Raw genomic sequence first — 27,575 nt, 5'->3', positions numbered from 1 at the left:
AACGATCTTGAAGGTCTCTTCCAACCCAGTGATTCTGGGATTCTGTAGGGGATGGCACTGACAGCAGAAGGAAGGTGTTACCCCCTGGAACTACAGACCAAACGCCCCAGTGAGGGTGGGATCAGGTTCCCCAGTGTCAGAGGATCAGGGAGTGCAGAAGGATGCACTGCTGGGCGCAGGGAGGTGACAGACACCTGGGCCACGGGGGACACAGGAAGGCTGGCCAGGGGCTGGGAGGTGCACATGGAGAGGTGGGTGGTGGAGACCCTCTCCCACAGGGGCATGGCAGCAGCAGGACATGGCCCCAGCCCCAAAGCTCAGTGGAGGGCTCAGCAGCCCCTCAAAGGGAGGACAGGAGGAGCTCTGGATGCTGGCAGCACCAGCCAGCCCACCCTGGTGCCCACACCAGTGCCACCACAGGCTCCCACCATCCCCACGCCTCACCAAGGGCTGACCTGTGGCCTTTGGGGCTCAAAGTTGGCCAGATTACAAGGGATTAGAGACAGTGGAGGAGCAGGACAGGTCAGAGGTCACAAGGCACCAGTTCCCACTGTGATAGGAATAAAGGGACACTCACATTCAACCTTTTTCTCCAGCATTGCCAAGTGATTAGCTACTTCCGTTTTCAGTTCATTGATTTTAAAAACCCTGGAAAGAAAACCCTCATGTATTAATGTTATACATTTAATGCTCTCCTGACCCTAGGTGCTAAGAACTTCTGCTAGAAATGTCCCTATTTGTGTCTCTATGATTGATCTGCCCAGCCCAGGTTTGTCATAAGGAAAAGAAAATTTTCCATGGAAATGCTAACATCGGGGCAGAACATACACCCGGGTTTAATTTTCAGAAAAATTAACAGGAGATTTTTTTTATGGCCCTGGGAATGTCCTGTGGCTCTACAACATTTCATCTCCCCCTCTCTCAGCAGTGACTTGCTACTGTACCCCCCCAGGGCTGCAAAGTTAAATTGATAATTGTTAAATTGATAATTCATAATTGTCCAAGAGCAGCGTCTTGGTGTCTGCACACCCTGAAACCTCCTCCCCTCCCGTCGAGTTGCACTGGTGATGTGCTGGGCTGTGCTGGGACTGATCTGTCTTATTGAAACCAGCTGGGATTAAATAAGCAGCTACACAGATGTTGAGAAATCCTCTCTGAGGAGAGACATTTTTGGGTGATAAAGGGGAAAATGAAACAAATCTGACGATTTGATTGCTCAACAAAGAAGCATTTCTTTTGCTTCCTAAGAGGGAAGGAGCATTTACTACTTGATCTCCTTTTTAGATCAAAGTTAATCACTGAAATTGCTTTTGGTTTGAGCTACTGTATTGCTGTCAGCAGGAAATAATGTGTCCCAGACCTAAATTTGGCAGGCAGAGTGGGATTTGAAAGAAATCTTAAATGCCCCTCTGCCTCCTGTGAAAATTTCACTTCAGGCTGATAAAAGAAATAGCATTTTAAATTAATAATGATGTTCAGTTTCTTACCTCGAGAACTGCTCAGCAATCTGTCCCAATAAATTCTGAAACAATTCTTCTTTCTCTGAAAAAAAAAAAATACAAGGAAGACATGGTAGAAAAAAAAAAAAAAGAAAGGAAAGAAGACACCCTCAGCCCTTCTGCAAAGTGGTGTCCCCAGGCTTCCAGTTCTGATGGTGAGGCCAAAAAATTGTTTAGGTCCTTTGAAGAGTGACAGGCTTTGGGAATGACTCCTTGTCTCACCTGCCTTCCTCTTCCTGCAGATTACAGCCAGGGTTTCTCAGGAGTTTTATTTTTGGGAGGCTGGGTCTCTGAGAGGTGGCTTGTTTGAAGGCAGCACTTTCTGGAGAGGAGACCTTCCACAGACCTTGGGTGTCACACCCAGAATCCCAACTGGCTTTTGCAAGTCCCTGCTCACAGCCAGTGTCTCTACACCACCAGCACACTGTGACACAGTGCCCATGGACAACACCACAGCTCATGAACACAAAACAAAACCCAGCTTGCCTTGCAGTTTTATCCTGGACACCATTTTTTTTTTCTCTGCTGCAAATGCCTAAGGATTGTGCTGCCTTGCATAAACTCCAGGCAAACACGAGATGACAAAGTGCTGTCCCTGCAGAACGAGGTCTGCCCTTCCTGGTTTGTGGGATGGACACAGCAGGGTACAAGTTTCCCAGCCCCTTTTCCCTTGAGAACACAGCTTGGACGGAGCTGCCACAGGGATCCTGTCAAGATCCCATTGTTCCCTCAGTTCCTGCAGCAGTGGCCACACTGGGAGCCCTCGTGGGCTCTCAGGATCTTCTGCTGGCTCAGGAAACTCAGCCTGATGAAGCCCCAGCCTCTTCCCAAGATAATCACAGGATTGCAATTCCCAACACAAGGAAAAGCAAACAATCCCTCAAAGCAGGACCCTGGATTTCAAGGGACAGCACACTTTAGGAAGGAAGAAGTATGACAGCAATGTTTTCCCATCTTTTAGCATGTCCACACAGAGAGGGGAAGCACAAATCACCTTTGCTGAGCCCTGAGATGCTGTTTTGGGATTGTCCCCTCTTTCCCCCAGCAGCTAATGCAAACTGCCCCAAAGTGCTGCAGTGATTCCTGCACTGGGGATTTGCTCAAGGAAGGAAGCACTGAGTGCACTCATAAACACACTGCAGATTGCAGAACACCTATTTATACCCCACGCAGAAACACCCCATGGCATTTCTGCAGACACTTCTTGTCCTCCCCCGAGGGAACACGACGCCTCACAAGTGCAATCACCCAGGCAAAACACATCAGACAGAAATACAGCCCCGCATTTACCATTTATTTCTAAATAATAGCTCTTGTACCTGTTGAAAGGATTTGCAATTCCTTGGGTATTAGAGACCTCAGCAATACTTGTCAAGAGCATTCACATCACTGGTCAAAACAATTTGCCTGTCACCCCCTGTGTCTCAAAACTGGGGCAAGCACTCTGAAAGTCTCAGATCTAATTCCCTCTTTTTTTTTTTTTTGTTTTCCCCTTTTCCCCCCAGCTCTCAGCGGAGTGGCTAGCAGAGAAAAGAGAGATTGCTTCTTCTCACAGAGACCCATTTTCCAGTTTTCTCACGAAACCCAAGCGCTGAAACAAAGAAAACGCTGCGTCCTGTTTGAGAGAGGAGGAAAACTTACCGTGGGCAGCAGCTGGGATGGCACAGAGTCCAACAGAGAAAATAAGCAGAGAAAGCAGAGAAAGCCGCGTCCTCTCCCTTCGATGCTGCTCAGCCCTCTGACAGTGGCTGGAGTGTGCCAGAGACTGACAAGTTCCCTATAAACACTGCTCCAGTAAAAAAAAAAATAAAAAAAAAATACCCAACAATCTTACTTTCACTCCCTCCCCCTGTCAAAACTCACTCGGAGTACTAAGAAATTCCCATCCAGGGAACAGTCAGCTGCAATCTGATGTTTATGGATGTAATAAAAGACTTTCCAAATGAAGATGTATGTTTTTATAACCCTAGGGTGCAGTAAAGATATATGACTAAGAGTGGCAGCTCGCCTCATCTTAAAGAGACAAAGATCCATTTCTCTGCCCTGTTCCTTTCCGAGGGGAAGACCTCTGGTAACCCCGGTTTCTGAAGAAAATGAGACCTTGCTCTGACATAATTTAGTCTCGCTTGTCTCCTCCTTTGTAAAACAGGAGGGTTAAGTGTGCTTTTTCTCCCTTCATTACCCTCTGCTTTCTTTTTTTTTTATACTTCTGGGCAGGGCTGAAGCCCCAGGTGCACACAGACACCTTTTCCCTGGGATTGCTTCCTTTGTTTTGCTGTGATTCCCTCTCTGAAAAGGAAATCCTGCTGCAAGCAGCACTGGCAGCAGCTCTGGGTGCTTTGCTGAGGGTCCTCTTGCAGCATCACCAAAAAACCCCTTTCTTCTCCCCCCACCTCCCACCAGCACTGCGAATGTGCAGGTGTTCAGCAAGCCAGGCTTTTGCACAACACTCTGGGTGTTGTGCAGCTGACAAATGACAATTAGAACCCCCCAGAAGATGCTGCAATGGTTAATGCTGGGCAGGGACAGGCCAGCTCAGGCTTCCCCAGGCTCCCCAGGGCTCGTTCCCCGGCTCGCTGCGGGCACAGGCACTCCTGCTCTTTGCCCTATGGCCTCTGCCAAGCTCAGCAGGGAGCTTGGCCAGCACACCGTGGAGAAAGGAGCTGCTCTGCCTCGTCTCCAGCATGTTCTGGGAAGAAAGCAGGTGCAGGGGGAACACGGCAGCAGCATTTTTTCCTGCGACTCCCGCCGCGGCCGGGTGGGAGGCTGGCAGGGAGAGCACACCTTCCCTGCCAGACTGGCACCTGGCACAGGCTGAGCAGCTCAGGTGAGCTGCCCTGGCACAGATGGTTTATTACCCACTGGCAGGCACCCTCTGCCTCGCACCGCCCTGCTCAGCAGTACTTCTTCCTATACCCTCTCACCCTCTGGGATCACGGCCAGGGAGCCACCTCCATCCTCCCACCCTCGTGGCTCCCCTTGCCACCCTGCCAGCCTTTGCCACCCTGCCAGCCTCAACAGGCTGTGGGCAGGGAGTCTGTGGGGTTGGAGAGGTGGCTTGGCTTCTCCCTGGCTTTTCTGCTTTGGCCAAGCAAGGCTGGAGGGCATGGGCATCTCCCTTTCCTTGCCAGCATCAGGCGGGTGAAATTCCTGCCCTGTTTCTCACAAATGCTTCTGCCTCCGGCTCAGGCTTCTGTCTGCCTTTCATTTTGTGTGGTTTGCTTGGATCAGGGCAGTCAGAGAAATTAAAAAAAAAACCACAAAAGCCTCGGGAAGGGGTGAATTTCAAGCTCAAGCCCACATGCATGAATCTGTCATATGGATTCATGTAATTCACAGCTCAGGTTAATTTGGGCTGTTGCATGCAAATTCCCCATCAGGTGAGCAATTCCGAAGGAGTTGGCCACATCCCAGCACACACACCCATGTGGGATGCACGTAAGGAGCAGCAGTGGGAGGAGGATTTTTCTCTCCCAGTCTCTACCACCTCAGTCTTTGCCTGAGCTGAAAGCATGAACAAGACTCCGAAAGGAGAAGAGAGAGATGGCAGAATAAGATTTAGACACAGTGACAAGCTTCTGTCGTTTTACCAATACCAAACCACACTGGGGTATTGAATCATCCGGGGGAAAATCATCCCTGCAGATCTCTAGTGCAGCCACTGCTGGGCTTTGCTGCCCTAACTTTGGAGCAGTAGGACAGTCCCTGGGAATGTTTTCCTGTCCTGTCAGGACCACAGTGGGTCAGGCTCATTTTGACCTCCACAACAGCTCCTTTCCCTGCACTATCAGAAATGCAACAGAGTTCAATTTTATCCCTCATGAGGGTGCTGCTAACAGGCTTTGTTCATTTAATTGTCACCCCTGTCAAATCTATAAGTGCCGGAACCCTACTAATTACAGCAACAACACAGCCATCAATTTGTGAGTTGTGAGCCAGTTTCACCAGGAGGACACAGACCAGAGCCCTCCTCCTGGTGGGAGGGAGAGGATGCTCAATCAATGGGCTTGGAAATTAAAATACCACAGACAAAAGAGTTTGCCACAGGGGTGTTGATGCTCTGCATGGATAGCCACGAATCTTCTGGTCCAGGGCCATAGGAGGAGGGACAGGATGTGATCCAGCAGCTTCACAGGCTCAGAGTCAGCCAGCTCAGGCCTCCCCTCACCCTGACCCTAACCCTGAACCAAAAACCCTAAACCCTGATCCTGACCCTGACCCTAACCCTGACCCTCACCCTAATCCTAACACTTGCAGACACCTGACCTCTGACACATTGATGGCTGCTGCATCCAACACTCTCTGGAATAATAATTTTTATTTATTTCAAACCCTCTCCCCTGACTATGGCCAGGAAATGAAGAACTGTTTCTTAGCAGGACTCCAGTGGATATCTCCTCTGTGGACAGAAGCCACTGGTTATGTTTTTCCTCCCTAAGGATTATATTTCCCAGTCCCACATTTACAGCCTCTGTTCCCTGTGTCATTCTCCTGCAGCTGCCTGGGAGGCTGCTGAAAGAGGTGCGTTATATCCCACCACTGGGAAAATTGGGGTGACCCCCTTTTTGGCCCCTATTTGGATGAGCTGCTTTGGGAAGCAGAATGATGCAGGCAGAGTTGTGTGAGAAGTGAAGAATAGAACAGAGTTGTTTTTTTTTTTTTTTTTTTTTTCTTTTAATGAAAAGGAACAATTTCCCACTCTGTTTATTCTTCCTACTGTCAGCAAAATGTCAGGAATGCTTAAGATTAATGACAAGCCATGTGAAAGAGAAAAAGATACCAAGGAACATTAGTTCCATCACACTCAGCTCAACTTTCTTCCTCTTTCCATAGCAGACTCTGTCTTATGTTTTGACAATCTATGGCCAGAATTTTTCTTGCCCTTTTCAGCTCAGATCTTTGGAAATCCTTGTTTTATGAAATGTAGGGAGTGAAGAGAGATCTTGCTGACACAGTGAGCTGTGCTCTGCACAAAGCAGAGTCATGTGCTGTCAGCTGGGGATGAAAAATGAGGGCCTTGGGAGAGTGTGAAAAGTCATCCATGGTCCTATAAAAATATACTGTTAGCTTCATGTTAGGGGAATAAAAAAATACATTCAAAAATGAGTATATTTTCTAGAAAGCCCCTCAGTCCGCTTCCCAGCTGGTATAACTCAGTGGCATTCCCTGCTGGAGCCATGCTGGCCCCATTTCTCTGTCATGGGGCAGTTGGAGACTGGTTACTCACAGCAGCTGGGACACAGAGCCATGTGCCCCACCCCACCTTTTCTGGTGTGATAATGCAAACAGTAATCCCAGACCAGGAGAGTGATGCTGCTGCAGCAGGGTTTGTCACAATAAGGAAGTAGTCTGGCAGACAGCTTCTTCCCCTTTGCAGTCACATGTGTCCCTTGGCTGTGACTACCTCCTTCTGGCAATCACTGACATGGGATTTGTTTATGGCTTGTTCCAAATCTCTCTGTGGGTGGGTTCTTCCCTGTTCCCTACCCTCTGTGCTCTCTTTGCTCTCTGTTCACCTTTGCTCCCTGCATGCACAATCTCCCTGCTGTTGCCTCTCTGTCTTCCCCACATCCTCCTTTCCAGATGTTTCTGCCAAGGCAGATGCCTCAGAGAACAGCCTCAGTTCCCTGTGCCTCCCCTTCTAGAAGACACAGTGCTGTCAGACACTCTGTTTCCATCCATCATCCAGGACCCCAAGCCAGAAGACGAGGTGGGACCACCAAAACATCATCTCTCCTATCCCAACAAACTCACGTGCTCCTGCACACCACTTTTTCCATCCCCAGGCTTTCTGACTCACTCCTGTTCTGCCTGTGCACCCTGTGTTTCCAGGACAATCATAACTCCTTGCCCTTTGTCTCTCCTATCTTTCCATTTGACTGCTCCAAGGAGTGTCCCCAGCTGATGAATCCTCTCCTGCTGCAGCCCTGCCAGCCTCTCCCTGTGGCTCCAGGGTGTTCAGGCTGCCCCGATGTGAGTGGCAGGAGACTCTGCAGCTGCACAGATGAGAGAAACCATGAGCCAGATGCTCCCAGGAATTGCCCCAAGCCAATGTTCTGCTCCAGTGTCTGAGAGCATGATACTGACAGCAAAGAGAAGTGGGAGGAGTGGCACTCCAGCCCTGCCTGTGGCTGGGGAATGTGCTCCAGATGTGTTCTTTCACCCAGGCCCTCTTTAATCTTGTCAGGTGAACTTAAATATTTATCACACTTAGAGCTACCATGCCCACAACAGAAATTATGTTCTCTCCTCAGTCATTTGGAAATAACACGAGGCTCAAATGTTGTGCTCAGCTTTCCAGCAGAGGAATGGGCAGGTTTAACAAAACACTGCAGGACAGGCTTTCATTTGTCTTGCCTGAAAAAATCTCACTGCTCCATGCAAGGCTTTCCCCAGGGCATCAGGAGTGCTGAGTCAGACCAGAGCCAGGCACAGGGAAAGTCTCCTGGACTCAGCCATTCACCTGATCCTCAAATTCATGGAAATTCAGGCACATTTTTTAAGCTTTCCTGTAGAAGGCTGTAATCAAACACTTCTTATCCTGCTGCAGCTACAGCCATGACACCAACGTCTTTGGGATTTTGCACCATGGCCACATAATTTCCACATGCCAATGTTTGCAAATTCAGCTTTACTTAATTCAGCTTTGGTAGATTCAGTTCAAAAAGGTAATTTTACCTGAGAGCTGCTCAGTCATAACTGGTATCACTTTGTATGGAGACCTGGAAGAGCCACAGAGGGTTGATGTTAGCAACACTCAAAATGCAGTTTGCATTTCACATCTGTACTCCCTGAGAGGTACGAAGAAGTATCTGAAGAAATTCTAAGATTTCTTAAAACCTGTGAGTTTGAGCACTTTTTCTGAACACACAACCCTCTGATTAACAGAGAATTTAGAAACAGAATGATTAGATTCTCTGATTTAGAAACAGAATTACAGAACCATAGAATGGTTTGGGTTGGAAGGGACTTCAAAAATCCTCCAGTTCCAAACCCCTGCCATGGGCAGGGACACCTTCCACCATCCCAGGCTGCTCAGAGCCCTGTCCAGCCTGGCCTTGAACACTTCCAGGGATGGGGCAGCCACAACCTCTTTTTGCTGTCTTTGTGCACTGTCCTGTGCAGGAGCTGCTGGGGTTGCACCACACAGTATCAGTAAGAGCAATGGCAGTGAAATGTCATAATGAAATATGGGCCAAAGCCAGCAATGAAGAGACCTAAACTCATCACAAGCTTTTCAAGTAATCTGCTGGTTGTGCCCTAGCAGAGCAATCAGGAGTGGGGGAACAACAGAGCTTTGACAGCAAACAGAGAGGGATGGGAACAGATGTTCTACATTAAACACCTAAAAGCAGCATTTTTTTTTCCCTCAGACAATTACTCCTGCTTTAACAAGTAGAAATATTCCAAACCAGCACTCGTGTTACGGGCCAGCACACATTTCTCCCTGCCATCCCCCTCCCTCTGCTCACCTCCCACGGCACACAAAAGGCTTCTGCAGGCAACCACCTCCCTTGCCCTTGGGCTGAGCCAGTTCTGGAGGAGCAGGTGGCAGCTGGGCTCACCTCTCTGTGTTTGCAGGCATCGTGGGATCAATGGACACCATGCAGTTGTCTGCTGTCAAAAGGGAGATGGTCGTGTTCCTGAAAAGCAAGTTCCAAAGAGGGTTATTTGACCTAGAAATGCCAGCTGGAATTCTGTGCTGCTGCATGTGATGCAGAGCCACCTTCCCTCATGCAGATGCATCTTTTCCCCTTGCTCCTGGCCTGGCACCTCTGGTACCTCAGAGCAGAGAGTCAAAGCCCAGGGCAGGGTAGGCTTGATGCCTGACCCATGTAAAATGTGAAGTGTGATAATTTTTGACCTCAGAGCAAACCTTGTTCCCTGCTAATTTATTTATTCTCTTGACTCATTGAATAATAATTTGTGTTAAAAAGCTGTATTTTGTGATACATTGACTCAGCAGCTATGTATTGACTCATACCATACAAATGACTTTTGGTGCTATGAATGTCTTGAAATTATTTAGTTACTCATTTACCAAAACAAACAAAACAACTATCTTTCTGAATATGGAGTCTTTTTCCTTTTTAATGACTGTGCTAAAGGTGATCTCATAGACTCAGATGTAAACCTTGGAGGTTTACTTTGGCTCCAGGATCCTGGTTGAAATGCAATTTTCCTTTGAAAATCTTCTGATGAAAATAAAATGCTAAATATGCAGTGAACACCCTGACTGTGAATGATTAAAACTGCTGAACAAAGTTTCCTGGGTGATGGAGTGGAAGTCTTTGACATCATAGGAAAATGAGAGTTATTAACCTCTCTAATGTCAAATGGGAGGAAATAGAGCAAACAGCAAAGGGCATTAATTCTGTCCAGCAGCTTATGCAAATTCAATTTTATCTTTCAATCCCCAGAGCTGGAGTCATGCAATAAAACCATGATTAAAAGATTGGCTTATTTTTCTCCTGCACTTTTCCTGTATTGTAAAGCTGTGTGTCCAGAGATAAAGACTTTTCCTTGTTGCATCCAGCCTGTGCTGCTCAAGGTCCTTATGGAGACAGCAGATTCCCCCTTCCAGAGGTGATTTAGGGTTCTAGAGATGATTTAGGGGCTTCCCTCCCCCTCCTCCACTGCCTGGAGGTGTTGCAGAGGTGGATGCATGGATGGATGATGGATGGATGGATGGATGGATGGATGGATGGATGGATGGATGGATGGATGATGGATGGATGATGGAGGGATGGATGATGGATGGATGGATGGATGGATGGATGATGGATGGATGACTGGATGGATGGATGGATGATGGATGGATGATGGATGGATGGATGGATGGATGGATGGATGGATGATGGATGGATGATGGATGGATGGATGGATGGATGGAGGGATGGAGGGATGGATGATGGATGGATGGATGGATGGATGATGGATGGATGGATGGAGGGATGGACGATGGATGGATGATGGATGGATGGATGGATGGATAGATGGATGGATGATGGATGGATGGATGGATGATGGATGGATGATGGATAGATGGATGGATGATGGATGGATGGATGGATGGATAGATGGATGGATGGATGATGGATGGATGATGGATGCATGGATGGATGATGGATGGATGGATGGATAGATGGATGGATGGATGGATGGATGGATGGATGGATGGATGGATGATGGATGCATGGATGCATGGATGGATGGATGGATGATGGATGGATGATGGATGCATGGATGCATGGATGCATGGATGGATGGATGGATGGATGGATAGATGATAGATGGATGATGGATGGATGGATGGATGGATGATGGATGCATGGATGCATGGATGGATGATGGATGCATGGATGGATGATGGATGCATGGATGGATGGATGGATGGATGATGGATGCATGGATGGATGGATCGATGGATGATGGATGGATGATGGATGGATGGATGGATGATGGATGCATGGATGCATGGATGGATGATGGATGCATGGATGGATGATGGATGCATGGATGCATGGATGGATGATGGATGGATGGATGGATGGATGGATGATGGATGCATGGATGCATGGATGGATGATGGATGCATGGATGGATGGATGGATGGATGATGGATGCATGGATGGATGGATCGATGGATGTTCTCCCACACACCCTCCTGCAATCCTGGACCCCTCTCAAAACTGAGGTTTCAGCTGGAATAACTGCTCTTGAGGTTGAAGGGAACAAATCCTATTTGGATCTTCCCCAAATGGAAAATTACAGCAGGAGGGATACGGGGACTTTGCAAGACAACATAAATTAGGAAATACATGGCCTGGGCAATGCATTTGGAGATATTCATGCTCTATAAAATTGTTCAGCTGGGGTGCTTTGTGTTTGACTATCCCATACCTGGGATTAGATTTTAAAACACCTAAAGAGAAAGCTTATTACCTGGTGGGAATACTTCTTGTTGCCCTCAATTTTTCCCCTAAAAAACAGGTTCTAAACATGTGCCTGCATTTCACTCAGTATGGGCAAAAAAGTAGTACTGAGATATAAGTGGTAGGTGTGCCCAACCTGTGTATACTCAGGGCTGGGCTTCTTCACTTGCTTTTATTTTAGATTATTTCTTCTCTGTTCTACTCTATTCCACTCTGTCCCTCGTGTGCAGCCAACACTGAGGTGGCTCAATTCCCTGCCTCCACATTTTCCAGCTCTTGATTGCCCCAGTTTCTTCTTCCAGCAGACTGGAATGAGAGACAAGCCTGAATAGCAGCTAAATAAATCATTTGGGGCCTGTCTTTAAATTGATCCCAAAGGAAAGAAAACAAAAGTGAAATGAATGTCACAAATGACAGACCTACCTCGGTAACCCTGTTGCAATGCAGAAAAGGTCCATAATATCTTTGGAATTGCAGTATTTACTGAAGATCACCTTCCAAAGGAAACAGCAGCAGAGGGAAAAAAATGAAGAAAAAGAGATGGTTAGTTCCCACAGAGATATGAATCCTGTTCAGGCATGCACTGGGCTAATTTTAAGGCACAGTCTGTGATTTCAATTATCTGATTTGATTTGTGAGCTGGAATATTTCTCTACTCCTGTGTAATACCTGTGTCTTTGTTGATAAAGCAAGCCAGCTCTGGAGACCTAAGTGCTGTTCAGAAGTGGAGCAGTAGCGTGTGTGAGCTGAGAGCAGGGGGTTCCTCAAAATGCAGTGTTGCTGTGGCATGATAACAACTGTAAATTGAAGAGTATAAGAGCCTGGATTTAGGAAGAAAACTGCCCAGATTTGAGCAGGTCATGGGATGGTATAAAAGGGCACTGCTTTTTGGCTAGACCAGCTTATACGAGGTCAAAAGTGAGCAGAGCTTGTGCCAAAATTCCTACTGACTGTCAGATGTTCCTGTTGTTAGGTCAGAAGCCAGACCTGGAATTGCAAAATTTGCCACTGTTACTTTCCCATCTCACCAAACACCTCTTCACCCCCCCACCCTTCCACACACACCAGGCAGCCCCAGTGCAGAGAACACTGAGCAGCACATCCCCCCGATCCCATTTTTCTATTCCTGCTATTCCTGTGGCACAATTTGTGGCACATCTTGGCACAATCCCATGCCACAATTTTCCCCAAGACTCCTGTGTCCATCAGGAGTTGTAGGTCATGGTCCTCCCAGCTTCTTCTGCAGTCAGAAAACACTTTAATACCATTATAGCACTTCCCATCAGTCTCACTATGCCCCTGTGCAATACTTAAACTCTGAAATCTGAAGCTTGTTTATATTAAATTACTTGCCCTGTATCTTATCATGGGTGAGTGGCAGGCCAGAAACAGAACCCAGGAGCCCTAATTTGATGTCTTGTTGGATTCAGAGACAGCACACTGCCTCTGAAAGAAAAACACTCAAGAATTCAACAGCAGCACTCTGCATGAGGAGTGTCCCATTTCAATAAATGTGTACTTATAGGATGTCTGTCCTTGCGACTCAGGTCCCTGAGGTTGCTTCCAATCCAAACCCACATCTCCTCTGTTGGGTGCATGTTGCACTATTGAATCTTCCAGTATTCTAAATAAAAAGCTTGTTCCTAGTGGACTTATTGGGGAAGACAGACATTGAAAAGGATCTCTGCTGCCAGTGGAAATAAAGCAAGTGTGGGTGGAATAAAAAGAAAGTGTAGACATGAGAATGAAGGATGGGGTTTGAATGCTTCTGCCAGTGTTGTGCCCCTTTCCTCAGAGCAACTCTGAGCTCCTCTGAGTGACTATGGTGGAGGCTTTGAACCTGCCATAAAAATTAAGTGCCTCATTGCAGCCAGACTCTCCTTAAAGCCAGGAACAGCAACAAGCAGTGGGGGTGGTTTGTCCAGTGGGGATGGTTTGTCCACTGGGGATGGTTTGTCCAGTGGGGATGGTTTGTCCAAAAGCTGCTGGTGTTGTTGGGATGGCTGCAGGGGCTGGCAGGGGGAGAAGCAGTCGTGTGGAGAGGGGCAGCTTCCCTGCCCAGCACTGCAGCCCTTTCCTCTCACACCCCACAGGAAAGAGTCACAGAGCCTCTGGGCTCAGGATGCAGCAGCTCAAAGGCACTTGTGGGGACTGACCTAATGGCAAAACTCAGGAGGAACAAGAAGCTTGCATTTTGCAGATGAACAGGGACACCAAGATCAAAGTTCTGCTCTTCTTGCGAGTGTTGGAAATGCGATTTTCCACCCCCCACAACCACCCCAGGTTCTCAGGCACCGTTTCTGTTGACACCCATCACAGGCATGAGGGGCCACAGATCAGCCTGGAGGCTGGTGACCCAGGAAAGAAAGGAATGTGTCACCTGGGATGACAGCTGGGAGGACACAGATTGAGCAGGCCCTGTGTGTTCAGTGAGGTGAGGACCACGCTGGAAAAACAACAAGTCATCATCTAACTAAGGGCTCCTCTGAAAGGTGGGGGTGCCAGGCAGTAATTAACCCTGCAGCTTCACTTTGTCAGCCTTGACTTTCAAGTGCTTTAATCCCTAAACTCTCACAGCACTGGTGTGACGTGGCTCCCCTTCACCTCCAAGGTGCCTTTCAGACTTCAGGGGAAGTCCCTCACCTGGAGGTGTCACACGGTGCCAACCAGAGCTCTGCCACTGGAAATGGGGAAGCCATGGGAGATCCCAGGGTGTGCTCTGCTGCTGGTGCCTGCTCAGAGCTCAGGGATGGCAGCCTGAAGTACCAGGAGAGTCTGGACAGCACAGCAAAGCCTGGTTTGCCCTGGCGGTGCACGGACACTTCAGCAAAGCTCCAGCTTTCAGTTTGCACTGGTGCTGAGGAGCCTTCTTACTCCTGAGCAAAGCACCAGGGGTTTTGTGGCACAGAGGAGGACGATGGTGGTCACTTCAAGAGGTGGGTGTGACCCACAGCTACACTCACACCCACCCTCCCTGTGTTCTGCCCCAGGTGAAATCACTCCAGGATCTTCACAAAACCTGCAGGCACTTGATTGCTGAGGCAGGGAGTAACTGCTGCTGGGGAAATGGGTGTGTTTTGAAAGTCAAGATTGACCCTTGGCTATTAAAGCACAGAAGCCATCAAAGCAATAAAACACAGCCAGTGGAGCTCAGATAGGGCTGAAATCCTGCTCCTAGCAGAACCCAGCATCCTGACAGACTGATAGCTGCTAAAATTGGCTGGAAGAATATTGGAGTACAACTGGTACATGCAGTAACTGGGCAGATGATGTTAATTGTGGCTGAACAGAGGCCAAAGGCTTGTGATGTGCCAGGAGTGCTATTTCAGGTATTGAGGTTTCTTATTCTGGAAATCAATTATTATTGACCAGGACAGAGAAGAGAGGACAAGATAAAAAAAATTATTAGGGAACATGAAAGGTAAGAAAGTTGGCCTGACTCACAGAAAGCAGCAGGAGCTTTCACCACACTGAGGATGAATTTTAATGTTTCCTTTTACTCCATGCAGTAGTGAAAGAGTGGGAAGCGAAACAAAGGCTGTGATACTAGATCATGAGCTATCTCCATACATGCTTTTCAGTTTCCTGTACTTGGCATTTTTACTTAGGTTTGCTAAAACTGGATTTGTGAATCACCCACTGCAGTTTCGTACTCATCTCAGGAAGCTTGTCATCAGCTGGTTGTTGTTTTTTTTTTTTTTTTTTTTTAATTAAAAAGCACATGCTATTAAAATTTCCTTCTTTTGCAGCCTGCTGAGCTTTTCTGAGCATCTCCCTTCTGCTCTAAAGCACAGCAGCCAGCCTCAGATGTTCTGTAGCAAGGTACAGTTGTTCCCGTCATTGCCCACAGGTTCGTGCTCCCAGCAAAGTCGATGCCAGTTGTGCGGATGGAACACAACTGGAATGTGGCTTAGAGGATGGGAGCACAGCACTGGGTACTATTGATGGCTCCAGCACAGAATAGGAATCCTGTGTGCCTGGAGTCCATCATCCCTGGGGGGACATCAGCAGCAGGAAGGCAATGTGGGGACACTTGGCTGGTGGCCACACTTTGGTGGCACCCATGTGGGGCACGTGGGTTGTCCCGTGGCCTGCAGAGGTTGACCTGCAGCTTTGAGGACAGGCAGCCCTGGCACTGACTGCACTGGCTGCAGGACAGAACATCTCACCCAGCCCTGTGGAGATGTCCCTGCTTGGGCAGGTGTCCCAAAACCTTTGCTGCTCAGCCTGAGTCTCCATGACCATACATTTCTGGCACTGTCTGAGGGTGTGATCCACAAATTTTGTCTCCCTTCAGACCTGTCTCTGACCCACATCTTGCTTAGGTCCCTGTGGGTGACAAGCCACTGCTGAGATGTGTCTCACAGCACCTCATTCCCTGCATTAAAGGCAAGATATCCTTGCTTAGGAGAAGATTGAGATCTTGCTTAACACAGGCCAAAGTTGGGAGACCACAGCAGTTCCTCCAGCTCTGGTAGTGGACTAAGATCATGCATGTATAGGGTTTCCTGTAATGAAATTACAGGTTTCCTCATAGTACCCATTTAAAAAGTGCATAGTCATGCAAGTCAGCCCAAAAAAATCTACGGATTAACCTCCAGGGATGAAGGAAAAGAGGAGACAGGGACTCTGATACTGCCTGGTGGCATCAAAGTCTCCTGCAAGGCCAGTCAACACACATGACACTCAGCTTCTGAAAGCAAAGGCAGAACAAAAATCATGTCTGAGCAGTCACAGCAGTGACAAACTACGTGGGGAAGGGAAGCACAGGCCTCTGCTTCAGCTTGCAGATTGATGACTAATTGCCAAGAAGAAAATCAGCCACATATAAACCCTGTTAGCTACATTTCCCTTGGATTTGTGCCAGGAGGAAAAGGCTGTATTCCTGAAAAGTCATGCAGCATCTGCAAACAGGGTTTTTTTTCCCCCCCTGAGAGTTAACATGATTTTGTATTTCTGTCCTTGCTGATGTTATCAAAACCTCTGAGACGGTGGATATCCCATCCCTGGGAACATTCAAGGCCAGGTTGGATGGGTCTCTGAGGAACCTGATCAATTTGAAAATGTCCCTGCTCATTGCAGAGGGTTGAACTAGACCCTTAAGGGTCCCTTCCAACCCAATTCTATGATTCTACCACGTGTAGAAAAAAAAAAAAAAAAGACAGGAAAAGCAGCCTTCTCTGAATGTTTAACTTGTTTGTGCCAAGGAGTTTCCATCAAGACAAAGGAGAAGCCATTCCATTTAAGTGGGCAACGTCCTGCGTGCCTCGGAAAGCAATGTGATGCAACTGGGGGAAAAGCAGAATGAATAATAACTGAGGCTTTTTGGAGTGGAAATAACATTTTGATGAGGCATGCAGGGACTGCAAAGTAGGACAGCAGCGGTTTGATGGGGTTGCCTGGTTCCTGGCCTGGCCCTCAATTCTGTGGGACTGGTTTCTTTCCTGGAAAGAGCTCTGCGGGTTTTTTTTAACATTTTCTTCTGAAATAAGGAGCTGTTGTCTCTTAATCCTCAGTATCCACCTCTGGTCTAGGACAAAGATTTAAAAACCCCTCTTGGGAAGAGCAAGGATTAAGAGCCCTGGTGCTCTGGGCTGGCTTTCCCACTTGGTGAGGAGTTCAGATTAAGGACTGTGATGGAGATTTTACTAAAGGACCATTGTGCACAGACTCTGCAGCCTACCAGTTCACAGCTAGTCACATTATATTTTACTTTCAGATAGGATAGGTAAAAACACAGCTTAGAAATCCAATTTCTGTTCTATGTTTGATCCTCAGGAGAGCTAATCCTCTCTGTAAACAGCAAACTATGTCCAGAACATTATCCTCTTCTGATCTGCTGTCTGTAATTGGGTATTCTTTTAAGAATTTAACCTCTGTTTGATTATTTTTATTTTACTCTAGTAAAATTACTAAATAATAATGTAAAAATATTTTTGAAGCCAGTGTACCCTCAGTTTTTTTCTTTTCTTCTGGTTTCAACCTTCTGTCTTCAATACTTTAGCACTTGCTCATGTCTTTCATTCAGCTCAGTGAGCAATGTTCAGACTAAGGGCTGAAATTGCAGGCTTTAAACAATCTAAATTACAATCTTTCACTAATGAGAATGGGGGATACTATGTCAGAAAAGATTCTAGTAAAACTCAGTTATGTATCTTGCATAGACTATGAAAATTGCTACTGCTTCTGTAAGAGCAGCTTTCATGGAGGATTTCTGAACTATTAAGGCAGAAGGTTCATGTGAAATTTTTCATTGTGATTTTCCCTGTCTTTCCAGAGGTGTTTGTCATCCATAACAAAATGAAGAACGATCCAGAAATTTTAGGTTTCCTTCTGTAGGAATCACTGGAAGGAATTCATATTTCTTGACCCATAAGCAAATAGGTCTTCCTCAAAAAATATCCATAAATGCCCTCTCTGTCATAGTCCCCAATATCCAAAAGAAGCTTTACCTAAAATCCCATATTTAAAAACATCCCATCTTTCTCATTCTTTAAACTCAGATACAAACATAGCATCAGCCCAACTATACCCAAACTCTCTGTCTCCTTTTTTATTTCTGGCACTAATTAACAGCTGATATTCAGAAAACCACTCATTTATCTGAGCTTCGAATGTTAGCAGCATTAAAAATAGCCTGCCAGATTTGCCATCTGTTTGATACAGTGGGAGCTTCTCTAAGAGAAGAACAGAAAACCAGAGCATGTGTGCATGTCCATGTGCGGGGGAGAAAACACGAGAGCCCGCAGCTGAGGGTCTGAGGAAAAATGAAAACTCCCCTGAGCTCTTCAAACACTGACTCTGACAGAGGATGAGAAGTGTGGCCGATATTTTATCCCAAAAGTCACAGCTCTGCAATCCTGCTGATTCACAGTTTTGGGCAGGGACGTGGCTTAAGAATGTTCATTTCAACACGAAATGTACGTGTGGGGTTTGCCTGACGTAATTTTAACCATCCCCAGGCTCAGCATCTCTCAAGTGCCTCTCTGCCAGGTGCCCTCTGTTGCCAGCAGAGAAGGAGGACAATCTCCAAATCAGCCCACGTGTCTCCAAAACCCCCTTTAGGATGGGATGAATCATCCCCTGGAGATGCCACCTCCCTCCCCAGTGACTACAGGGGAACCTGCCTGACTCTCCTGGAGCAGCCAGCACTCCCGTTGGGATGCCTGTGGTTAACTGGGGTGAATCCCATTCGTTTCCCTGTACATTGCCCTAAATGAAGAAACAGGAGCTGCCAGACAGAGCTGACATACCAGGATCCCGAGGCATGTGGTAAGTCACAATTCCCATCCCTGTAACATCCCTGAAAAGAGAGCTGTGGGAAAAGAGATTTTCCTCTTTTTAAGAAAGAAAAATGTCAACGACGCACTCATAGGTGTGTGAGCCCAGGACAGTCTTGCAGATTGTCCACTGAGAGGGGCAGCATGACAGAGGCTGGCTCTTCCACTATGAGCAGAGAAGGATCTCAGTAATTTTTAGAGTCATTAGGGCTCATAGAAAAAGGGAGATGACATTCAAGAGAGACTTGTGCAACCTACTGACTATACTAAGGGACATACTGCAAATATTGCATCTGTCAGTACTAATTGTTAATGGCAGAACACAACCAGGAACCAGCAAGGCTGATTGTGAGGGGCCAGGCTGAAAGTCTCCTATCTTCTGCAGCAGAAATAAAAACATTTCATAAAAGTGTTTCAACCTTTAACAAACAACTGTCTATATTCTGGCTTTTCTTAACACAAGAAGGGCGCACATTTGTTGCTAATGGAGTACTAAGTGCAATTAACCCTGCAGCACACGAATGCATGAGGCTTGAAATGTTTTGTAAACTGGATAATAGGGATGCTTTAGCACCAAATGTTCTCAGTAGTTGTGAGTGAAGCTGCTCACACAATTAAAATCTGACATTAGAACTGGCTTGGTAATAGAGGACTGTTAGAAGGAAAATGTTATTTATGGAGTGAGGAAAAGCAGGTTTGAGGAGAGACCAGCAAAAGGCTGACCTGAATCTATATAAGCAGTTCATGAGGAAGGCTCTGATGCCTTGAGAGGCTGCCTAGAACAGAGGCTGGACAGTGTTAGAGGAATAAAGCAGGGATTTATTAAAAGGCCTTCAAAGGATGCACCTTGGGCAGTACAAGAACCTGGCTGAGGCTACACCCAAGATGGACCCTGGGTCACGAGTTTTCACACGTCTGTAAGTTTTGGTTCATTTCCATATTGGGGTTAATTGTCTCATTACAGCTTCAGGTTATGAGGTCCCATCCTCCCAGATTGCTCTCCTCAATTCCCTGTTGTTTGCACTTTTTGGGCCTGAAGCTGTAACAGTGTCCTTGGTTCTGGGCTGGGAAAGGATTGTTTTGTCTGACTAAACTGTGAGGAGAACTTGCAAACACTTTATATGAAATTCAGAGTTATACACTAATACAGTACAGAACCTGGAAAATATCTAAGTTAAAAACTTAAGGCACCAGTTCTAGAAACAGAATGATTTTGTCTTGTTTGTGAGGAACCAGAAGAGTTGTATATGAGGAGAATAAGCTATATGTGGCTGCTCTGAACCTGTAGGTAACACCAGAGTTACCTATGAGAAAAGTGTTAGACTGAGAGTGCTAAACTTACACTTTGTCTGGACTAGTGTGAACATAAACTGCAATAAATACAATACACTGAGTGTGACTTCACAAAGGTAAACAGCAGTAAACAAGCCTTGCTGGGTGATGGATGTGGAAGAATTTTGGAGCTGTGCTGGAATTACAGAGCTGTGCTGGGATTATGGTTTGGTCCCCTAAATGTTCTGAGGAGCCCCCACTGGGGAGGAAGGAGAAGGGGGAGCAGGGGAGAGAGAGGCCCATGTGTGACATTATCTTTTATGTTTTTAAAAGCATGGGTTTAAGCCATTTTTACTCCTTAAAATGTTTATGTGCTGCAATGTGACAGAGTTCAAGGAACCTGCTGCTCGTTTCGTGCTGCTTTACAACAAGAACAAGCAGCCACCTCGAGTTCACCAGGGCCAGCTAAAGTGAGAAAGCCAAGCTTAGCCAAGACCTGGCCAGACTCAAGCTGTTCCACCTTTTCCCTCCCACACCCACAGAGCTCTGCCAGCATTAAGAAAATGGCCTTGATCCCTCAAAAACATTCCTATGCCTCACCGTGCTAAAGCACGATGTGGCACAGAGCAGCCCCCAGGGGTGCCCATGTCCTGACTGCCATGAACACCCATCCTGTGCACCCCTTTGGTGTGTGGCAGCTGGAAGGGTGTTCCCCTAAATCCTCAGTCCAGACAGACACAGAACGGGGTCCTTAGGCTTGCCTTGCTGTGTTGGAAGAGTCATGGAGATGCAAAAATACTTCATCGCCTCGAAGGGATCATCACGCCATTATTTTTTCTGCTGGGTTTTGTTTTTCATCTGAATCCAGTTTTTCAGGTTAAAAAATAGCCTGGTGAGCCTTGGAAAAATCTGTTGGCTTTGCTGGAATCTGGGCATTTATACCACAGATGCTGCTGCTGTAATTGAAAAGAAAAGCTCACATGACAGAAGCGATTCCTGCGCGCTGATGTTTCAATGGAACAACCACGGCACCAAAGCTCAGTCCGAGCCTTGTCCTGCTGTTTGGGGACCTTGGGCCAAGAGGAACAATGGCTGTGGATGGCTCAGTGTCCTGCAACACAAGTCAGGTCAGTAGACACCCAGAAAACTTGAACTCAATGCATTTCTTTGAGGGGAAAAAAAAAGAAAAGAGGCAAATTTTCTGGTAAACATCCAGAATGACTCAATAAATCAGCAAAATTACTCCAAAATTCTTTACTTGCTTTCTGAGGAAAATACCATTGAGTGATTTCATAGAATCCTTGACAAAGGCAACAGTCCTCTTCTTTTTTTCCAGTTACTTCAGGCTCTGTAGCCCTCTGATTTTCCATACATGTTACAAATATGATGTTGATTAAGATACTGGAAACAGAAATCCTCTTGAAACAAGCATTTTTCTCAGATGAACTCCTTAAAACTCTGCAAGCAAAGCCACTAGCCTGTGACATTTGAAAAGGAGAGCCATGAAGCCATCCTGCTGGGAATAAGGCCACTGGCTGGCTCTGCTCTGCTACCATTTAAATCTCAAAGGTCAAAAGAAAATGTTCCCAGTAGTTTCTCCGTGGAAAATAAAACTTGTTTTTTTTTTTTCCCGGTGGGTTTTTAATGAAAAACAGATTCAATAGGAATTTTTCTTCAAAATGCAGCGAAAGGGTTAATAACAGTGTGAAGGAAAATAAGACTCCAGCTCAAATTTGGCACTTCTCCACTGATGCTGGGGGTTTGGGTGCTTGACCCCATGTAGTGGCACTCCAGGAGCCAGGAGAAATCCCAGTCCATGGTGGTTTGTCGAGATCACCTCATCCTACATGAAGCACAGCCAGGGCTTCCCCTTGCCCTGCTGTCTTCTCTTGTGCCTGGCAGCAGAGCAAGCTGTGGCAGGGCTGGCACACGGAGGTGATTCCCTGTGTGCTCAGCCCCAGGTGCTCCTGAGAAGTGCAGAGGGAGGGCTGTGTCCAAGCAAGATGGTGCTGGACTGCTGGCTGAGAAGATCCTTTAGAAATAAATAAACCAAGCAGCACTTGTTTCTCCCAGGTGTGCATCCCTTGACGTGGGTGCTGGATAGGAAGAGGGTTACACTGGAATTTAATTTTCCCCTCAGCTCCAAAACAAGTGACCTCCTTGAAGCTGGTTTGTGCAGAGCCCTGGATGTGGAGCGTGGCTGTAATCCCACAGCCTTTGATCTCCCCCATCCCACAGCCCCTGCATGACCATACCTCTGCCAGCCTGGGGTCCCACCACTGGACTCTGCTGGGCTGGGCCACCTCAGGTCCCTCCTAAAGCTGGCCCAGCTTGGAGAGGTGTTCAGCCAACTCTGCCCACTGGAGGAGAGCCCAACGCTGCGGTCACTTTGGTGAAGACAATTCTGTGCCTGGCTGTGCCTCTGGAAGGTCAGTTTACCTCAGCCCCCCTTCTCCAGTCTGAATAGACCAAGTGACCTCAGCTGCTCCTCATGCAGCTTCCCCTCGAGGCCTTGACCATCCTCATGGCCCTCCTTGGGACACTCTGTAACAGTTTCATGACTTTTTATATTGTGGTGCCCAAAACTGCCCTCAGCACTCCAGGTGAGGCTGCCCCAGAGCAGAGCAGGACAATCCCCTCCCTTGCCAGGCTGGTGATGCTGGCCCTGATGCCCCTCAGGACAGAGATGTCCCTCCTGGCTGCCAGGGCACTGCTGATTCATATTCAAATTTCTATCAACCAGGACTCCCAGGTTCCTTTCCTGGGTGCTGGTCTTCAGCATCTCACTCTCCAGTCTATGCACACAGCCAGGGTAACCCTATCCCGGGTGCAGAATCCTTCATTTTCCCTGGTTGAACTTCATACAGCTGGTGATTGCCCAGCCCTCAAATTTGTCAAGGTCTCTCTGCAGGGCCTCCCTGGCCTTGAGGGAGCCATCAGCTCCTCCCAATTTAGTGTGATCACCAAACTTATTCAGTATTCATTAGCGTCTTGTGCCCAGGTTGTTGATGAGGGTGCTGAAAAGCACAGGAGCCCTCCAGAACCCCACCAGTGACCGGACACCAGCCTGATGTCACCTCCTTCACTACCACCCTTTGTGCCTGACCTGTGAGCCAGCTGCTCATCCACCGCTCCACACAGTTACCCAGCTGTGGGCTGGACATTTTGGGCTGGGCATTTTGTCCAGAAGATATTGTGAGAGACAGATATGGACTTCAACCCTTCCTCTAGGACGTGCTGGCACCGGCGTGGTCCAGCTTTCAAGCGGGCTGATGGTGCCTCCTTTATTTTAATAACTCCTGGGAAGGATTTCACAGCCAGCCAACTCTTCTTTCGTAACCACTAGGTCCCTCTGCCCTCCCTGCTGTGCCCCTCTGGACCTGCCAACACACAAACCTACTTAGTTTAATTCCACTCTCCTGCTGCAGAGCACTTTGCAGGGCGCAGGGTCCCGGGGGAGGTGGCGTGCGGCTCCCTGGACCGGCCTCGTCCCTTCCTTTACCCCGGCGCCGAGGTGAAACCGCTTCTCCCAAAGTCAACAGAACACCCTACGGCAGCACCGGTGGAAATTCAGGGTGAGGCCATGGAAGCACAAGAATTGCCTCTGAACTAGTGCAACCACAAGCGGTGCTGGGGTAGGATGCTCACGATGCCCAGCAGGGCCAGTTGGAGCTGAGCCCTTTCAAACTCGGCGAGTGCTGTCAGAATGAAGCTCGTTCCTCGTTATTGGTTGACAAGAAGCTTAGCATTGGCTTAATGAGTTCCCTCCACTGCTGCATTCCTTGGAAGACTAAGGGCTGCTGCTTTTTTCTCCCCCCTCCCTTCTGCTTCTTTCTAATGATGTTACTGAGAAGGCAGGAGAATCTGAGCTATGCCCTGCTTACCGCTGGGTGAACCCCATTTACACGGCATTTTTACTTCAGGAATCCTTCCAAACATTACACGGGCGGGATTTTACATCTGACAAAAGAAACAGTTAACATTCACCGAGATTAAACCCCCTTAATGCTGCCCGAGTTTGCATTTGCTTGCTCATGTGACTGTGCCTCTCCTGTGCCTTTAATGTTAAAAGTACTCTCCAGAGGCTGGCTAGAGAAATGCTGTATTTTTTTTTTTTTTAATCCAGCATAGATGACAAACACTGTGCATTGCCGACATCTATGGAAACACTCACCACCCCTTCGAAATGCCAAAACATTTTTTGAACTGAACTGTACAGGTACCAGGAGGCGCCATTCCATCCACGCTTTGGGGGGCCACCAGGCAACCAATTTATTAGACCCTGGGAAAAGAGAATCAGAGCCCTCAGCTCAGCAGAGCCGGCATGGAGAATCTCACGGCAGCAGAGGGACCATCATCACGACCGGGCTACGTCTAAGATGGATCAAGAGGAGCACCTTTCTCTGGGGAATCCGGCACAGATCTGGATTCTCCAAGGTCTTGTTCCTGAGGACGCGACTTTGAGAGGTCGCCGTGGGTCTCCAGGGCGGTGGTGGAGGGGGCTGGAGGCGTGGTGGGATGGGACTGTGAGTAGCAGCTCTCCATTCACTCACACAGCAGAGGGGAGGGAAGGGACAGGGCAAGGCAAGGGACAGGGCATTTTTCGTTGCTGTTTCTTTACAAAATTAAAAACAAAAGGCGAGATTGGGTGAACCGAAAATTTAGAGCTGGAAGACGAGAATGATCTGAATTTCGCAAATCAGTTTGCTTGCTCTGGAGCCTCTCAGCAGCTCTCTGTTACAGTAAAGGCACTTGGTTTGCGGCCAAAGAACTGCTGACAAAGAGAAGGGGGAAAGAAATAGCTTGCAGAAAGGCGTCGGCATTGTTTCTGTTTAAAAGCAGTGGGCTGTCAGCTCGACAGCGTGCGAGCTCTCCCTTTTAGCCAGGACACATTTCTCCCGCAGCTCTCCCCGCGCTGTGAACCGTGCTTAACCAAACAAGGCAGGCGAACAGCAGGGAAAGTTTTAATTAGCGGCATTCACCAGCAACTTTGGCAGAGGCGGCGGGGTCCCCGCAGCCCCCGCAGGCAGCGCACAAAGAGCCGGGCACCTGCCTGACCTTCGGCTCGGCCGCAGCGAGATGCCCGCGGGCAGAACCCTCGGGCAGGCAGTCTCCAAGGAGCTCGGCACGCTGTATTCCCTGCTCCCAGTGCCTGGGGGGGAAACCTGGCCCCAAGCTAAACTTTGTAAACACGGCGCGACGCTGCTCCGGGAGCGGAAGCCAAGGCGGCTGCGAAACCGAGGATCCCCACGCCGGCAGGGAGAGCTGGCAGCGAGTTAGTGTTGGCAGCGCCCAGCCCTCCCCTGTGCCAGCCTCCCCTTCCCCTTTAAATAAACATCCGTGTACAAAGCAGAAGGCACGCAGGACCCCCCCCCTTCCCCTCGAAAAGGGATTCGGAGCCCGCTGGGTGCGCGTCTGGGATCGGCCGTGCAGCAAACACCGCCCGCAGCCGCCGCCGCGTCCGGAGACGCCACTTGGTGAAAAACAGCAAAAGTACCTTTTGAATTCTTCCATCAATGTCCAAATAAATACATTTGGGCCGGTAAGTGGAGGAGGCAGATCCCATCTTGCTACAGCTGGGCTCTCACCGGACTTGTTTCCAGTGTCAATCAGAGTAGAAAACCAGGTTTATCCTACCCAGCCGAGCCACCGCTGCCTGACAGTTTGGTGTCCCCGCTCTTCTGTATCCCACTGTACTCTCATTCTGGGAAGGTCCCTCCTCTAACATGCATGCATTTTCTGTGCCTCTGTCTCTCTCTGCCACCTCCTTTTAGTTTTGCTTCCCTCCGAATCCAGCTGCCTCGGACAGGGAAAGGCACGGGCTCCAGATGCTGCCTGCAAGCCCCCTCTCCATTCCCATAGCAACAACCCCTCGTGGCTTTAAGGCTGAGAGTTGCTGGGCATCCGCATTCGGGCTCTGACCCTGGGATGGACCAGCTCCTGTTATGCACAAGATCAGGTGGCATTTATCCCCCGGGGGGGCTGCGGAGGAGGAAAAGCCTCCTTCATCGGAGTGGTGAGAGATATAATTTGATTTTACGCTGAAATAGGACCGTAATTATTAGTTAGTGCCTCTCCTGGTGAGCTGCTTGCAGTGACAGGCTCTCGTCTGGAAGTGCCCTGTGCTGGAAGTGTCCTTTCAGACACCCACTGCCAGCCAGGGCTTGGACCGTCTCAATCCAAACTCAGCAGCTCCATTTCCACATCCCTCCCGTTATCATTACAAGGACAGAAGGAAAAAACAGAAGCTTTCCCCCCCCCGTAAGCTCCAGCAGCATGAAGAAAGCACAAACCCCACACTCTCGCCCACCGCCATCCATGCCACCCCCGGAGTGAAGGAATTTGTTATTTAGGGGAACGTGAAGTGTCCTGGCAAAGGCATCTCGCATGAGGAAGGCAGGAGGGAGCGCGGCCCCGGCGGTGTTCCCGGAGCAGATGCCAAATGCCATCTGCCGTGCCCGGGCTGTGCCGCGCTGCAGCGCCCGCCTGGGGAGCCGGAGCGGCCGCGGGCACAGCGGGCACGGCAGGGACCGAGTTCGGAGGCAGCAGAGAGGTTGCACAGCCAGCACACTGCCCGGCCTGCCGGCACACTGCCCGTCCTGCCGGCACACTGCCCGTCCTGCCAGCACACTGTCCATCCTGCCAGCACACTGCCCGGCCTGCCGGCACATTGCCCATCCTGCCAGCACACTGCCCATCCTGTCAGCACACTGCCTGTCCTACCAGCACACTGCCCGTCCTGCCAGCACACTGCCCATCCTGCCAAAACACTGCCCGTCCTGCCAGCACACTGCCCGTCCTACCAGCACACTGCCCGTCCTGCCAGCACACTGCCCATCCTGCCAAAACACTGCCCGTACTGCCAGCACACTGCTTGTCCTGCCAGCACACTGCCCATCCTGCCAGCACACTGCCCGTCCTGCCAGCACACTGCCCGTCCTGCCGGCACACTGCCTGTCCTGCCAGCACACTGCCCATCCTGTCAGCACACTGCCCGTCCTACCAGCACACTGCCCGTCCTGCCAGCACACTGCCCATCCTGCCAAAACACTGCCCGTCCTGCCAGCACACTGCCCGTCCTACCAGCACACTGCCCGTCCTGCCAGCACACTGCCCATCCTGCCAAAACACTGTCCATCCTGCCAGCACACTGCCCGTCCTGCCGGCACACTGCCCGTCCTGCCGGCACACTGCCCATCCTGCCAGCACACTGCCCGTCCTGCCGGCACACTGCCCGTCCTGCCAGCACACTGTCCATCCTGCCGGCACGCTGTCCATCCTGCCGGCACACTGCCCGTCCTGCCAGCACACTGCCCGTCCTGCCGGCACACTGCCCGTCCTGCCAGCACACTGCCCGTCCTGCCAGCATGAGCTCTCTGGGCTTTCTGGGGCTTTTGATGGAGGGGCTGCAAAAGCTTTTCCAGGCCTCTTTTGTGCTGTGCGGGCTGGGAGAGCAGGGCTTGGGGAAGCGCGGTCGGTGCTGCTCACCCTGCCCACCCCAGGCCCTCTCTGCAGCCAGAGCGAGACAAAAATGACCCCAGCAGAGGCCAAGGGGCTTGGCTGTGGCTTGTCCTTGGCTGTGGCTTGTC

The 27,575-nt window shown here is 49.0% G+C and overlaps 1 protein-coding gene across 9 annotated transcripts in view; it reads right to left on the bottom strand.

Annotated features, from left to right (window-relative positions):
- PDE9A (phosphodiesterase 9A) overlaps positions 1-25,896 on the bottom strand; it is a 51,189-nt gene extending 25,293 nt beyond the window's left edge. Inside the window, exons 1-6 of one of the 9 annotated variants that reach the window (XM_068179624.1) lie at positions 25,484-25,896; positions 11,858-11,928; positions 9,065-9,142; positions 8,178-8,221; positions 1,488-1,542; positions 578-648 (exon numbers count right to left, since the gene is read on the bottom strand). In XM_068179624.1, the coding sequence (XP_068035725.1) occupies positions 578-648; positions 1,488-1,542; positions 8,178-8,221; positions 9,065-9,142; positions 11,858-11,928; positions 25,484-25,552 (388 nt within the window). In that variant the 5' untranslated portion in view covers positions 25,553-25,896. Of the gene's footprint in view, positions 1-577; positions 649-1,487; positions 1,543-1,721; positions 1,949-2,818; positions 2,894-3,140; positions 3,674-3,742; positions 3,877-8,177; positions 8,222-9,064; positions 9,143-11,857; positions 11,929-25,483 lie in introns of those variants that run through there. The other 8 variants (XM_068179625.1, XM_068179627.1, XM_068179633.1 and 5 more) reach the window with 8 other exon arrangements.
- Positions 25,897-27,575: the final 1,679 nt, after the last annotated feature.

The sequence above is a fragment of the Anomalospiza imberbis genome, chromosome 2 (genome assembly GCF_031753505.1).
Source record: "Anomalospiza imberbis isolate Cuckoo-Finch-1a 21T00152 chromosome 2, ASM3175350v1, whole genome shotgun sequence".
In the NCBI taxonomy this organism is placed as follows: domain Eukaryota; kingdom Metazoa; phylum Chordata; class Aves; order Passeriformes; family Viduidae; genus Anomalospiza; species Anomalospiza imberbis.
Note: the sequence above shows the minus strand (reverse complement) of the source record. Positions and strands in the feature narration are given on the sequence as shown.